The 15781-nt window shown below is 57.9% G+C and overlaps 1 protein-coding gene across 3 annotated transcripts in view; it reads left to right on the top strand.

The window, feature by feature from the left end:
- Positions 1-15111, top strand: part of PPP2R2B (protein phosphatase 2 regulatory subunit Bbeta) — a 59883-nt gene extending 44772 nt beyond the window's left edge. For all 3 annotated transcript variants that reach the window (XM_063169127.1, XM_063169128.1, XM_063169130.1), the window contains 7 exons: positions 407-572; positions 2632-2744; positions 9419-9596; positions 10578-10742; positions 11898-12067; positions 12550-12641; positions 13138-15111. In XM_063169127.1, coding sequence (XP_063025197.1) covers positions 407-572; positions 2632-2744; positions 9419-9596; positions 10578-10742; positions 11898-12067; positions 12550-12641; positions 13138-13417 — 1164 coding nt within the window. In that variant the 3' untranslated portion in view covers positions 13418-15111. The remainder of the gene's footprint in view (positions 1-406; positions 573-2631; positions 2745-9418; positions 9597-10577; positions 10743-11897; positions 12068-12549; positions 12642-13137) is intronic.
- Positions 15112-15781: the final 670 nt, after the last annotated feature.

Below are 15781 nucleotides of genomic sequence, written 5' to 3'. Positions count from 1 at the left end.
TAGTGCTTGTGGCTGCTGCCAGCAGCTCTTCTGTGCTGTGTTCAGCACCTGGCAGGAGCTGGCACTCGGTCCCAGCCGTTCACTGGGGACAGACAGTGGGGTGGGATCCATCCCTGGTACATTCCCTCTGCATTCCTTCTCTGTTTCCACTCCGTTCCCTCTCCATTTCCTCTCCATCCCCACTGTGTTCCCATTCCATCCCCTCTCCATTGCCACTCCATCCTTGCTCTGTTTCTGTTTCATTCCCTCTCATTCCCTCTCCATTTCCCCTCCATCCCTGCTCCCTTCCCTCCGAGCACACCTGGAGCCCAGGTGCCAGCCTGGCTGTGCCCAGGCACTCAGCCCTGCCCTCGCTGCCCCCAGCCCGGAGCCGCTGCCCACCCTTCCTCCTCCTGTGTCCCTGCAGAGCAAGAACCAGCCCCACCGCAGGGGAGAGTACAATGTCTACAGCACCTTCCAGAGCCACGAGCCCGAGTTCGATTACCTGAAGAGCCTGGAGATCGAGGAGAAGATCAACAAGATCCGATGGCTGCCGCAGCAGAACGCGGCCTATTTCCTGCTCTCCACCAACGGTACGTGCCCGTGCTGAGGGCCTGGGCTCCCTCTGCCCGCTGTGCCCTCTCCGTGCTGTGCCCTCGGGGAAACAGCTGCCGAAACCTCTCCCTGCAGGGCAGCACAGGCGTCCTGGGGAATGGCTCGGGCAGAGCTCAATCCCTGTGCACCGGGTGAATTTCACACAGCCCCCCCTTTGAGGGCTTCTGCCCTGACAACAACTTGTGGCTTTTAGTCTCAGGATCATGGGAATTTTATTTATTGTTTTTTTAAAACAAACTGCAAGTGTTTAGTTTCAATTTGCAGTCATGTTGGGCTCAGCTGTTCCATGTTATGTTCTGATAAATATCATGAGGATCTAGGAATATTACTTGGGATGAATGGAACCTCAAGATGGATGTGACTTAATTACTTCAGGGGAAAGGGAGTGGTCTAATTATATTCCATAACCAACTTACTTTGTGTTATAGAATTGACTCTATTGATCATTGTAATAAAATTCAAAGACTTATTAAACTCATTTGGGGGAGAATCATTGAAATGAAGATTAATTATACAGCATAATGTTCTGTTAATTGAGTTTTTAAATAGTTCTTTGATTAACAGGGATATTACACCTTCCATTTGGGTTGTGTTCCATATGCAGGCAGGTTATCAAAACATTAGTTTGGAAATACTCCTGTTTTATTCTGTTTCTTTTTGTTCTTACTGTTACACTAACATTTTATAGTGAACCCCCCTGCCAAAATAGAGCATGTTAATAAAAACAAAATTAATTGGCACTGCTTTGGAGTTGCTGTGTAAGAGAGAAAATGAAGATGGATGATGGGGTTTTGCATGAAACCTGGTGGAAGTGATGATAAACTATGGATGGAGTCCCTGCCAGGAGGGAGCGAAGAAAACACCATTATTCAGAATAACCCCAGGTGTTCCTGGTGTTCTTTCTGCAGGGGCTCTGTGGCACAGGGGGCAGGATGCTGGGAGGAGACAGGGAGCTGCTGGGGTGGGAGCTGATGGGCTGGGAGCTGATGGGGTGGGAGCTGCCCTCAGTCCTGTGAGTGCTGCATGGGGAAGGTCAGTGTGACCCTGGATGGGCCACAGCCACCCTGGCACTGTGGGTGAGCTACAGCCACCCTGGCACTGTGGATGGGCCACAGCCACCCTGGCACTGTGTGTGAGCCACAGCCACCCTGGCACTGTGTGTGAGCCACAGCCACTCTGGCACTGTGGGTGAGCCACAGCCACCCTGGCACTGTGGATGGGCCACAGCCACCCTGGCACTGTGGGTGAGCCACAGCCACCCTGGCACTGTGGGTGAGCCACAGCCACCCTGGCACTGTGGGTGAGCCACAGCCACTCTGGCACTGTGTGTGAGCCACAGCCACCCTGGCACTGTGGGTGAGCCACAGCCACTCTGGCACTGTGGGTGAGCCACAGCCACCCTGGCACTGTGGGTGAGCCACAGCCACCCTGGCACTGTGGGTGAGCCACAGCCACCCTGGCACTGTGTGTGAGCCACAGCCACCCTGGCACTGTGGGTGAGCCACAGCCACCCTGGCACTGTGTGTGAGCCACAGCCACCCTGGCACTGTGTGTGAGCCACAGCCACTCTGGCACTGTGGGTGAGCCACAGCCACTCTGGCACTGTGTGTGAGCCACAGCCACTCTGGCACTGTGGGTGAGCCACAGCCACCCTGGCACTGTGTGTGAGCCACAGCCACCCTGGCAGTGTGGGTGAGCCACAGCCACCCTGGCACTGTGGGTGAGCCACAGCCACCCTGGCAGTGTGGGTGAGCCACAGCCACCCTGGCACTGTGTGTGAGCCACAGCCACCCTGGCACTGTGGGTGAGCCACAGACACCCTGGCACAGCTCAGGGGCACATCCAGGGCTGGGGTGCCCTGCACGGCTTTGTTCCTGCTCAGGGCTCTGCGCCAGCAGCCCGCTGTGGGCACAGGTGCCTCCATCACCATTTCCAGCAGTGGCACTGGGGGCACAGGAGGTTTTCCCCGCCTTGGTGCATCCATCAGTGGGTGGCTCAGGGAGCAGCCGCCTTGATGCTGTCCCCTCTCCTCCCCAGATAAGACAGTGAAGCTATGGAAGGTCAGCGAGCGGGACAAGAGGCCGGAGGGCTACAACCTCAAGGACGAGGATGGCCGACTGCGAGACCCCTCCATGATCACCGTGCTGCGGGTGAGTGTGGGGACCGGGGCGGCTGAGGATGTGGGGCCTTGGAGGAAAATTGCTGCTGGTGTCAGCTGTGTGCCCTGGGACCTGCCGTGCCGTGTCCCCTGTGTGCCATGTCCCCTGTGTGCCCTGGGACCTGTGTGCCCTGGGACCTGCCGTGCCGTGTCCCCTGTGTGCCGTGTCCCCTGTGTGCCCTGGGACCTGCCGTGCCCCGTGCCATGCTCGGGTGGTGTCCAGGGCCCTCCTGGTACCCGGTGCTGTGGCCGGTGCCCGGGCAGGGCAGTGGGCGAGGGAGCTCCAGGGGTGTCTGGGCTGTGCTGGGGCTGGGCAGAGGGGCTGCCAGTGCTGTGCGTGTCCCCTGTCTGGTGCCCCGGTGCCCCAGTGTGCTGTGCTGTGCTGTGCTGTGCTGTGCTGTGCTGTGCTGTGCTGTGCCGTGCTGTGCTGTGCTGTGCCGTGCTGTGCTGCCCCACGGGCCGGGCCCATCCCAGTGAGGAGCCAGGGCAGAAGCTCTCCCAGCTTGGAGCATTCCCAAATGTGGCTGCTGCTGCAGGAGCACAAGTGCTTCCTCCAAATGAGTTTTCCTCCTGGTCATGACCTTAATCAGACCGGACCAGCTTGTAATTTATTAACACCCTGTCAGAATTTGCATTTTGAGTACTTGTGGGTTTTATATTTATACATATGAAATTATTACTATGATTGTGCTTACCTCACTTTATTGGTCCCAGTTCCATTGTGCATGAAGCCACTGAGAACCCTGGGCAGGCAGTTAATTCTTGTCTCTGTACAGGGTTGCTCCTGGGGACTGGCAGCATTTTTCTTTGCAGAACAAGGGAGCATTCATTTCATGTAGATGTGTATCTGCTGTTCTGTCTCAGGCAGCATTTCCAGCCTAACCTGGTGGTACCTGGCAGCCCGTTGGAGGGGTTTGCTGGGTGCCTGGCTGTCAGAGCAGGGGCTGTCAGCCCTTGGCAGGCTGGGAGGTAGGATCTGAGAGGCAGCAGTGTGAAGGCTGTTATCCCAGGTGGTGCTTCCTTCTCTCCCCTGTAGAAAGTCACGCTGAAACGTCAGAGAACCCAACAGGGTTGTAGTCCGCTCACTGCCCTGAAAGCTTCAGCCTCTGTTTTACTGTCAGCCCTGCACTCCTGGCAGCAGCCCAGCGCTGTGTGGCTGGAGGAGCTGCTCCCTGGGGTCTGCCACTGCTCTGGGGCCAGGCACCCCGTTCCTGCCCAGGGAGTTCTGCCCTGGTGAGTGGCTGGCAGAGGCACGGGGAGGGCAAACACGTCTCAGGTGCTCGGTGTGATGCTTATTGGTACCTGCTGTGCAGCGCCTCTGGTCCCTGAGCACAGAGGATTGAGGAGTCTTCCACCAGCCCTATTTTATCTAATGTTTTGATGATTTTACTTAGACAGATATTTACAATAGCTGTAATCGTTTTGCTGCAGCTTGGTGTAAATCTGACGTGTAATTGTCCTGTGATGGGTATGCTTTAAATTAAAGCCACACCCATCCATGGTTTAATTTTCAACCACAGATAAGTGAAAAAAGGGTTTTAATGCACTTTGCTGCCATAATTTCTCATCCATTTGGTTAAATGGTTTAAATGCATTTGATGAGCATCATCCTCTGAGGAATTTCTAACCCACACAGTGCAAAAGGAATATTTAACTCTGCTCAGGCTGTGTAGTGAGGAGTTTACAGTCATCAGAAGAGCTCTGGTGATTTGAATCACCCCCAGTCTAATAGCTGCAGCCTCTGACCTTGTGTGGCTGCCTTGGTGTGCTCCGAGCAGCACTCTCTGTACCTGAGCCTTGGGACGTGCTGCCAGGTAATTAATTAGCAAGTGATATCCAGGGCTCAAAGCTTTCCAGAGGGGATGTGCTGGCTGTGGTAGCTCCCAGCACGGGGCACTCTGGGGTGACAGGGGCAGGTGCAGGGTGCCGTGGGTGCCGTGGGTGCTGTGGGTGCTGTGCTGTGGGTGCTGTGCCGTGGGTGCCGTGGGTGCCGTGGGTGCTGTGGGTGCCGTGGGTGCCGTGGGTGCCGTGGGTGCCGTGGGCGCTGTGGGTGCCGTGGGTGCTGTGCTGTGGGTGCCGTGGGTGCCGTGGGTGCCGTGGGTGCTATGGGTGCCGTGGGTGCAGTGGGTGCCGTGGGTGCCGTGGGTGCTGTGCTGTGGGTGCTGTGGGTGCTGTGGGTGCTATGGGTGCTGTGGGTGCTGTGCCGTGGGTGCTATGGGTGCTGTGCTGTGGGTGCTGTGGGTGCTGTGGGTGCTATGGGTGCTATGGGTGCTGTGGGTGCCGTGGGTGCCGTGGGTGCCGTGGGTGCTATGGGTGCCGTGGGTGCAGTGGGTGCCGTGGGTGCCGTGGGTGCTGTGCTGTGGGTGCTGTGGGTGCTGTGGGTGCTATGGGTGCTGTGGGTGCTGTGCCGTGGGTGCTATGGGTGCTGTGCTGTGGGTGCTGTGGGTGCTGTGGGTGCTATGGGTGCTATGGGTGCTGTGGGTGCCGTGGGTGCCGTGGGTGCCATGGGTGCTATGGGTGCTGTGGGTGCTGTGCCGTGGGTGCTATGGGTGCTGTGGGTGCCCTGCCCAGGCCATTCTGTGCCTGTTTCTCCCTGTTTGTGGCTGTCCCTGAGCCCTCTCTGGGAGCTGCCACTTCACTCTCTCAGCTCCAGCCAATTCCGTGATGAATGCCGGTTTGTGTCTCCGTTTTGTGGGGGCACTCAGGTTTCCAGGGGGGCTGTGCTGTGCCCCTCTGCACCTGATTCCCCCGACGCAGCCCCAGCGTGGCTGGGGTGGGAGATGCCTTGGAGGGGTTGGCTGTGCTGCTGCTGCCTGTCTGCCTCAGCAAAGGGATCTGCCTGCTCTCCTTGTGCACGTTCTGCACAGCGTTTCAGGGACAAGGCAGGGCCCAGGGATGGGAGCAGCAGCTCCATCAGCTGTGTGGAGGAGCAGTGAGCAGCAGCTTTGTCCTCCGGCAGGAGGGTCCCTTCTGCATGTCACAGGGCAGGTCACACGGGACACAATTCTGTTGTCACTTCACTCTGTGAATCCTGCCATGAAAACAGAGTTTGGTGCTCATTTTGTCAGCAAAATGCTAAGCTTGAGGTGGCATTGGGCAGTCACAGAATGTAACTTATGCAGGTAGGAAATGAATTCTGGGGGTGTGCCTGGAGGAGCTGGACTGCTGGGGCAGGTGGAAACCTCACTGGATTTATCCCTGAGCACTTCCCTGCTCCCTGGTTTGCCAGGGCCCGGATTACAGCTTCCTTCTCGGAGACTCCAGGCTGGGGTCAATCCGAGCTTCAGCTTGGCTAATCCCCCGGAGCAAATCCTGTGGAGCTCGCTGAGCTGGGCTGGAGGGGAGCAGGGGCTGTGCTGGCACTGCTGCTGGCCTGGCACTGGCACTGCTGCTGGGCTGGCACTGGTGCTGGCCTGGCCTGGCGCTGGCACTGCTGCTCTGCTGGCCTGGCACTGCTGCTGGGCTGGCACTGCTGCTGGCACTGGCATTGCTGCTGGCCTGGCCTGGCATTGCTGCTGGCCTGGCACTGCTGCTGGGCTGGCACTGGCACTGCTGCTGTGCTGGCCTGGCACTGCTGCTGTGCTGGCACTGCTGCTGTGCTGGCATTGCTGCTGTGCTGGCACTGCTGCTCTGCTGGCCTGGCACTGCTGCTGGCCTGGCCTGGCACTGCTGCCAGGCTGGCACTGCTGCTGTGCTGGCACTGGTGCTGGGCTGGCACTGGCACTACTGCTGTGCTGGCACTGCTGCTGGGCTGGCACTGGTGCTGGCCTGGCCTGGCACTGCTGCTGGCCTGGCACTGGCACTGATGCTGTGCTGGTGAGGAGCAGGGGCTTGCCTGGCCTGGCACTGCTGCTGGGCTGGCCCTGGCACTGCCCCTGCTCAGCTTTCACCAGAGAGGGATGTGGGTTCTGCTGTAAGTGCACAGGTGTGCTTGGAGGGAGTGGCAGGCATGGGGTACCTGCTAAAAGCAGGAATCAAAATTAAGACTTAAGTTGTTTTAAATGAAAAGTGACTGGCATTGCCCCCCTTCCTGAAAGCAGAAAGTAATTGAATTTATTAGTGTTTTATTTTCTTTGGTGCAGTATTTCTGCGTACTTGATGCACTTTGTTGCATTTAACAATGGGTGTGTGTGACACCAGAGCCTGTCCTGAGGTGGGCTCTGGAGCTGGAGGGGGTGCACAAGGAGGTCTCTGCTGTGCAGGGTTGTTGTGGCAGCGCTGATTGGTCTGGGTGGGGTAGGCAGAAGCTCACTTGGCCTGTGCCTGCTTCAAACAGCACAAGAACCACTTCCAGCTGGTGTCACACTGCCCCATTTGTTGTGTTTCCACTGTGGCTGAGGCCTGGCTGGGCAGCTGCTCCCCTTGGCTGCAGGATCCCTGTGCTGCTGCTGGGGAACAGCTCACTGCCTGCTCCCAGCAAATTCCTGCCTCAAAGTTACAGTGCTTTCAGGGTTAAATCCTCATTGCTGATCCCTTAAGCAGGAGTTTGCAGCATGTGGGCACTCTGGCTTCCATATTTCTGTGCAGATTCTTGCCACTGTAGCAGATAAAATCCATGCTTTAGCAAACCACTCACGTATAACCAGGTTTGTCCCTCTTGTGGGGTTTTACCTGGTGACAGGCCAGATCCCAGACAGAAAAAAGTGTCCCCAGGACTTGGCTCTGAAGTAATGTGTGGAGCATGTTCTTGGCTTAAGCGTTTGTTGTAGCTCTCTGGTTGAGAGTGGCTGCAAGGTAGGAACGAGCAGGGAATTGTGCTGGGGCACCGGGAGCTGCAGGTGCCAGCCTGGGTGTCAGCCCGGCCTGGGGACAGGAGCTGGCCTGGGGTCTGGCTGCAGGCTGTGCTGGCCACAGAGTCCTCTCACCGAGCAGAACCCACTGCCCAAGCCCTCGCTGGCCTTGTTTGCATGGCCAGGGCAGTCAGGGAACCCTTTCCCTTTGCACAGCCCCCGTGCTGCACCGGTGCACTGACAGCCAGTCCCTGTGATCCCTGTGATCCCCGTGGTCCCCGTGATCCCGGTGGTCCCCGTGATCCCCGTGATCCCCGTGGTCCCCGTGATCCCCGTGGTCCCTGTGATCCCCGTGATCCCCGTGGTCCCCGTGATCCCCATGATCCCCGTGGTCCCTGTGATCCCCGTGATCCCTGTGGTCCCCGTGATCCCCATGGTCCCCGTGGTCCCTGTGATCCCCGTGGTCCCCGTGGTCCCCGTGGTCCCCGTGATCCCCGTGGTCCCTGTGATCCCCGTGATCCCCGTGGTCCCCGTGATCCCCGTGATCCCCGTGATCCCTGTGATCCCCGTGATCCCGGTGGTCCCTGTGATCTCTGTGATCCCCGTGATCCCCGTGATCCCGGTGGTCCCTGTGATCCCCGTGGTCCCCGTGGTCCCTGTGGTCCCTGTGATCCCCATGATCCCCGTGGTCCCTGTGGTCCCTGTGATCCCCGTGATCCCCGTGGTCCCTGTGGTCCCTGTGGTCCCCGTGGTCCCCGTGATCCCCGTGGTCCCCGTGATCCCCGTGGTCCCTGTGGTCCCTGTGGTCCCCGTGATCCCCATGATCCCTGTGGTCCCCGTGATCCCCGTGATCCCGGTGGTCCCTGTGATCCCCGTGGTCCCCGTGGTCCCCGTGGTCCCCGTGGTCCCCGTGGTCCCCATGATCCCTGTGGTCCCTGTGATCCCCGTGGTCCCCGTGGTCCCCGTGGTCCCCATGATCCCTGTGGTCCCCGTGATCCCCATGATCCCCGTGGTCCCGGTGCTCCCCGTGGTCCCTGTCCCCGTCCCAGCTGTCTGAGCAGGATCTGGCAGTGCACACGATGCCTCATTGCCCGTGTCAGGTGCAATTAGCTGCAGGCTCGTCACGGGCTCAGCTCTGGGCTGGCAGCACCAGCGCTCTGTGTCACTCGAGCTGGCTGTCACTCCCCTGCCCCCCTCTGCAGCCAAGGGAATCTCTTCAGGCAGCACTCACACAGCACAAGGAATGGAGCAGCCGGTGAATCACCTCGCTGGTGAGCAGGAGCATGGGCTGGCACATTCCTGGTGTGCTGAGTTGCCTCCAGAGCCCTGTATCCAAAGTTATCACTGACCCCACTCCTCACACACACGGTCCCCTCTGCATCCCCCCTCCCCAATGGGTTATGTTGATCTATCTAAAGGCAAACACCCACAGCTCTGTTCCTGGTCCTTCCCTCTGTCCCTTCTCATCTCTTACCTCCATCACTTCACTGTGAGACAAATGCAAAAATGTTTAAAGAAAAAAATGTGCTGGCCTGCCTCTATCAAGCAAGGTATTTCTGTCAGAAATGCTCCAGGAATTTCAGATCCTGGCTAACAGTGACAAAATGAGGCAGAAGAGGTTCTTTGGTTGTTTTTTTGTTTCAGAGCTGGAACATTTGCTGCAGCAAGATCAGAGCCTGGTTTACTGGGCTCTCACTGCTTCACTATGCTCTAACCATCCTGGAAAGTATCTCAACATCAGATGGCTTTTGGGTCTGCTTGTCCTTCTGTCCTATCCCACACGTGAGAAGGCATTAGGTTTCCCTGGAGGAGCCCGTTGGGAGTGAGAGGAGGAAGCCCTGGCAGCTCAGAGGGCCCCGCGGGGCCGCCCCCGTGCCAGGGGCTGCTGGAGCCCGTCCCTGTCCCCGGCTGCTGACGCTCTCTGCTCGCCCCGCAGGTGCCCGTGCTGCGGCCCATGGACCTGATGGTGGAGGCCACTCCCCGCAGGGTGTTTGCCAACGCGCACACCTACCACATCAACTCCATCTCCGTCAACAGCGACTACGAGACATACATGTCAGCGGATGACCTGAGGATAAACCTGTGGAACTTTGAAATCACAAATCAAAGTTTTAGTATCCTTTGCTGTGTGTGGCTCTGGCGACAGCCCTGGGGCCCAGTGAGGAGCAGCCCCAGGGGAAGCAGCAGGGCTGTGCCCATGCCTCTGGGATGGGGACAGAGTGGGCAGTGCGGCAGCTCCTCCACTGCTGCTGTCCCCCGATGTGTGGGTGGCACATTTCTGAATTGCCTGCAGGGATGGTGGTGCAGGCAGAGGGGGGTGGTCTGCAGGTGATGGAGGAGACAGATGCCTTGGGGAGGATGGAAGCAGTGATGGTGCCTTGGGGAGGATGGAAGCAGTGATGTTGTGGTCCTGTTGCACCCTGCAGCGGGTGACAGGCTCCCAGTCACTGCTCTACAAATGAGGTTGTGGCAGTCATGCTTGTAACAGCCACACTGGAAATAATAAACAGGGCACGAATCATTGATGGTATTTATATGGTGTTTCCTGCTGAGAAATCCCTGGGGCATGATTTAGGCAGATGGAGAGGATTTTGGCAGTCACAGGCACGTGGCTATGGGAGCTCTGAGCAGCTGCAGGAGAGTAGGGCTGTGGTGCCTGCTTATTTGCAAGGATGAGGGTGAGCAGTACTGAACCTGTGACAAACCTCGGGGAGTTATCATGGCCCAAGAGACTTACACAGGGGGTTTCTGTTGGTTGTTGTGCCCCGGGCTTTGCTGCCATTGCTGTTTTCAGTATGGTTACTCACCATGGCGGAATGTTGCACTAAAAGACATTTACTGAGGCCTGGCGTGGGCGGGCAGATCAGGTCCCGTGTGCCACAGAGGGTCTCCAGGCTGTGGTACCAGGGCTGGGGCTCCCAGCTGGATCTCGGCCTTGCCCTGCTGGGGTGGCTGGTCCCGCTCTGTGCTGCAGCTTTGCCCTGCGATGGAGGTGCCTGCCCAGAGCACACGCTTGGCACGGCTGAGGGGAGGCCCCGGTGCCCAGGGACACCAGCACGGTCCGGGCTCGTGGGCTCCTTGACTGGCCCTGCCAGACATTGTGGACATCAAACCGGCCAACATGGAGGAGCTGACGGAGGTGATCACGGCGGCCGAGTTCCACCCGCACCACTGCAACACCTTCGTGTACAGCAGCAGCAAGGGCACCATCCGCCTGTGCGACATGCGCACCGCGGCGCTCTGCGACCGCCACGCCAAGTGTGAGTGAGCGCCACGGGCCTCGGGCTGCAATGGGGCAGGAGAGGGGCGGGAGAGGGGCAGGAGAGGGGCAGGAGAGGGACTGCAGAGCCCCCCGGGCTGCGCTCTGCCCCGGCGCCCCATTGCCTTCCCCCTGGTGTCCCCATGGCCGCTCACCCTGCCCTCAGGGCCGCCCCGGGCTCACCTGCTCCCCGGGGACAGCGAGCTGGGGAGGAGCTGCTGCGGGCAGGGCAGCACCTCTCGGTGCCAGAGAAAGTAGGTTTGTTGTGTAAGAGGGAATTAGTGCTCAGAAATCCTTTCCATGAGCTCAGCAGCCCAGATCTGCTTTGCAGCAGGAGCAAAGCCACACAAAAGCCTTCAGCCCAAAGCAAAAAGAGCTGGCCCGAGCCCCAGGCCTGCCCGGCCACTGGCTTTGGGTCACAGACACACTCAGGGACTGGGCAGCACCAGCTGCGGGCTGGGCTCCCCATCCTGTGTGTGGCATCCCCTCTGTGTGTGCTGGGAGCCCAGTCCTGGCCCTGCCTGTGTGCTAGGACCCCCATCCCCATCCTGGCATCCCCTCTGTGTCTGTGTGTGCTGGGAGCCCGGCCCTGGCCCTGCCCGTGTGCCAGGAGCCCGGTGCCAGCACAGCCCCTGCTGCTGCCAGTGCGGGCACCGAGCAGGGATGCACTGCACGTCCCCCAGCAGAGCTGTGGCCATGGCCCTGTGCCCATTCCCAGAGCCCTCACAGGGGGACCAGGGCATCATGACTGACCTGCTGTGAGCAAGAGACATGTCCTGGGTTCAGCTGCTTTCTGCCTGCCTGAGCTCTTTGCTTTTTCTTGTTGCTACCACTTTTTATATGGAAAAAGCCTCCAGGTTTCTGCTGGTGGCGAAAGGCTGTAGCTCTGCGTCCTGCTGTGGGCAGTGCCTTTTCTGCATTGTAGAGATCATTATATGGGCACTTCAGACATTCTTCCCACTGTAGTGGAGCTCCAGGGCTTGGTGGGGGGGTGATAAACCTAAGCACGTGTGGGTGCTGGGTACAGCATCATGCAAGGACTCTCCCAGAAGCTTCCTGTGGTACCAGGACAGGGTGGCAGCTCCCTGATGAGGGCCTGAGATGAGGGACCTCCCGCCTCAGCTAATGCTGGGGCTTGTTCTTTCCTCCTGCACAGTTTTTGAAGAGCCCGAGGACCCAAGTAACCGGTCATTTTTTTCTGAGATCATCTCCTCAATCTCTGATGTGAAATTCAGCCACAGTGGAAGGTACATCATGACCCGGGACTACCTCACTGTCAAGGTGTGGGACCTGAACATGGAGAACCGGCCCATCGAGACCTACCAGGTGAGCGTGGCACAGCCAGGTGCATGCAGCAGTGGGGCACCCAGAGCTCCCTCCTGAGCCACGCTCTGGGCCAGTGGCAGGAGGGGCGGGTATGCCCCTGCTGTGTGGGAGCTTTATGCCTGTAGATGGTGGAAAGCAGGGTGGTTAAATGTGGGCTCAGGTGGCCTGGTGAGTTGTCACCGTGTCCCCGGGCTGAGGGTGGGTGAGGAGAGAAAGCTCAGGTGCTGGCAGAGCCATGTGGGAGGCCTGGTGCAGAGCAGTAGCCCTGTCACTGCCTGGGGGTGCCCAAGCTGTGTGCAGAGTGTGGCTGGAGGTGCTTGGGAAGAAGGGTGGCTGTGGGAGGGCACAGGATGCCGGGCAGTGCCCAACGCTGCCAGCTGGGCTGTGGTGAGTATGGGGCACCCTCTGTGAGCCAGGCTGAGTGTGCCAGCCCTGGGCTGCGTGGCCACTGTGGGGGCTCATCCTGTCCCTCCCACCTGCAGGTCCACGACTACCTGCGGAGCAAGCTGTGCTCGCTCTACGAGAACGACTGCATCTTCGACAAGTTTGAGTGCGTCTGGAACGGCTCTGACAGGTGAGCACGTGCTGGGATGCCTGCCTGCAGCCCCGGCATGCTGGCTCTGGTTTGGCCCCTTGGCAGCCCCTTCCCTTTGGCTGGGTGCGGGGTCTGGGCAGGTGCAGCAGGAGCCACCTACACCTGCAGCCTGTACGCAGGTGGGGATGTCTGAGGGTCCCACTCTCTCCTGGACAGATCAGTCCCACCTCTCTGTCACCCACTGCTGGAGGAAGGTGGTGAGGGCTTTAGCTTCAGATTGCCAGAATCTGGGGATAATGAGCATCTGGGTGTGACTTACACCCAGCTAGGTGGCAGGAAGTGTGTGAGCCCCTGGCAGGGCTGTCATGGTTTTTGTCTGAGCCATCAGAGTGAGCTGACAAAGCACAACTGGGCCCGAGACAAATTCCAATGCTTACCCAGATCTCATTATGCCTCTGAATGTTCAGTCTTGCTCTGGTCACCAGCAGTTTGCCTCTGAAAAGGTGTGAAAATCACCTGTCCTTCCCCATTGCAGTGTCATCATGACCGGCTCCTACAACAACTTCTTCCGCATGTTCGACCGCAACACCAAGCGCGACGTGACGCTGGAGGCGTCGCGGGAGAACAGCAAACCCCGTGCCATCCTCAAGCCCCGCAAGGTCTGCGTGGGTGGGAAGCGCAGGAAAGATGAGATCAGTGTGGACAGTCTGGACTTTAGCAAAAAGATCCTGCACACAGCTTGGCACCCCTCCGAGAACATCATCGCTGTGGCAGCCACGAACAACCTGTACATATTCCAGGACAAGGTTAACTAGGAGGACCAGGTCTTCTTTAGGAGTCTCGCATACTGATACCAGTAAACACAACGTTTCAACTGTTCCTTTTCTTTTTCTTTCTGTCTTTCTTTCTTTCCTTCTCTCTTTGTTTTTCCTTTCCCTCCTGTTCTTTGTTCAGTTCCTGCTCTGCAGATCGCAGTTGTGCAGAGGAGCGCTGGGGCACTCCGGCCCAGGGGCCACTGGGGGCACCCCCAGACACCAGATTTACACAGGGAGAGCTGAGACTTCTTACAGGGCAGAGTGAGGATGCCAGGCCTGGCTGTCCCCGTCCCCAGGCACGTCCCCATGCAGTGCTGGGGTGGCAGCCACCGATGGCTGAGGAGGTGATGGGGAGGGGGCTGTCAGCTGGGAAGGGATTGATGGGGTAACACACCAGGGGCTCTGGCCAGCTCTGGTGGCAGTGGTCCCACTCCAATTGCTTTCAACCTGATCCCAGAAATATTCCACCTGTTGTGTGGAAGATTGGAATGTTGCCTCCCTTTGCCATTTTCCACATTTGTCTTTTTATTACAATTATTTTGTTTTACTAACAGAGACAGCAAAACCAAACGTAAAATGGAAAAGTTCAGTTTTGCAAAGGACAAGCTTAAGGGGCAGGGGGGATGTGCTGCACCTCCAGCTGTGTCTGCTCCAGCCAGGTTGCCCCCCCAGCCCCAGAACCCTCCTGAGGATTTGGCTTTGTAGATACTGTGGTGCCTTCTTTGGTATATGAAATACCTTTATAAATGATGCTTCCGACCTGCATTGATCGCAAACCAAACCAACCCTGGGCTCTGCTGCAGTTCTGGGCTTTGCTTTGGTCATTTTTCTCATTCTGTTGTGAGCTCTTGCATGTTGTGACTGTCTCTCTCTCTTTCTCTCTCTCTCTCTTTTTTAATTAATTTATTTATTTATTCAATTTTTTTAAGATAAAGTATAAGTTGCTAATTTATGACCTAAAAAAAATCCAACTGTATATTGCTGTTAGCCCCTGACTGTGTCAGAGAGAGGCTGTCTGCAGTCCTACATTATAATAACAATGATAATAATAATAAAACCGGTAACTCTTTCTCTTTGCATGGCGAGGCTGCCTATTTCTACTCTACAGATTGGTCAGGTCCCTCTTTACTTGAGCAACTGTTCAATAAAAAATGATTGACTGGATTTTCTGTAAATCTGAAAACTCCTGCAGCAAGAAGCAAATGAAGTCAATTACAAAATTCGACACCGTCACTTTGGCAGTGGCTCCCCAAGGGTGACCCCGTTGCCATCCTCCTGAGGGGACACCTGGCACCCCCAGCACCCAAGGCCTTCAGGGATCGGACACGAGTCACCAAGGCCAGGTGTGCCCTGGGACAGCCTCTCTGCGGGCACCGCGAGGATCACGGCACGCCCCGACCAGGGAAAGGGACTGCTGCACACCCACAGAGCTCACGGACTGCACGGAAAACCAGGAGCTGCTTGGAGACAGGGCCCCCAGACGCCACTTTCAGAGGAGCCATTCCAAGGGAAGAACAAAGTGCACTGGCTTATGAATTTATTCCAAGGGATGGCTTTCAGCAGTAACTTTTTTTTAAATGAAATGGTAAAATAAAATAGCAAGTAAATGCACCATTTTATAAGAAAATGCTCCTTTTTGGTTGTGTAAGGAAAGCCTGCGCTGCAGTGTCAGAAGTAAAGTTGTCCCAAACGTGTCTGTGTGCAGTCCATGCTGTTGTGCCTCTCGCGCGGCGGGACGCGGCTCCGCGGGTGCCCAGGGCTGGGCTGAGGGGTGAGCAGGGAACCCCCAAACCCCAGAGCTGGGCTGAGGGGTGAGCAGGGAACCCCCAACCCCAGGGCTGCACTGAGAGGGGTGGGTGAGCAGGGGACCCCCCAAACCCCAGGGCTGTGCTGAGGGGTGAGCAGGGGACCCCCAAACCCCAGGGCTGTGCTGAGGGGTGAGCAGGGGATCCCCAAACCCAAAGGCTGTGCTGAGGGGTGAGCAGGGGACCCCCAAACCCCAGGGCTGTGCTGAGGGGTGAGCAGGGGACCCCCAAACCCCAGGGCTGTGCTGAGGGGTGAGCAGGGGAGGACCCCCAGACCCCTGAGGATTCCGGGTCCCCCTGAAGGATGCAGGACAGGGGGGCACTGTGCAATGTGGGAGTGGGAGAACTTTCAGGTGCCCCACTGCACAGGAACGCCGGTACTGGGTACAGCCCCTCCCCAGCCCCTGCCCTAATTCTGGGCTGCTCCTGGTGATGAATTCAAACAGCAGCCCTTAATTAGCAGCTGCAGGGCACGGACTGTGCAGTCAGGGAGATGTTCCTCAGACGCTCATGTACCTTCACATTAGCTGCAGGACCTTAATCAACTGAAGCAGGAGGA

Source organism: Melospiza melodia, chromosome 14 (assembly GCF_035770615.1).
Source record: "Melospiza melodia melodia isolate bMelMel2 chromosome 14, bMelMel2.pri, whole genome shotgun sequence".
Classification (NCBI taxonomy): domain Eukaryota; kingdom Metazoa; phylum Chordata; class Aves; order Passeriformes; family Passerellidae; genus Melospiza; species Melospiza melodia.
This window is presented reverse-complemented; position numbering and strand designations above follow the sequence as displayed.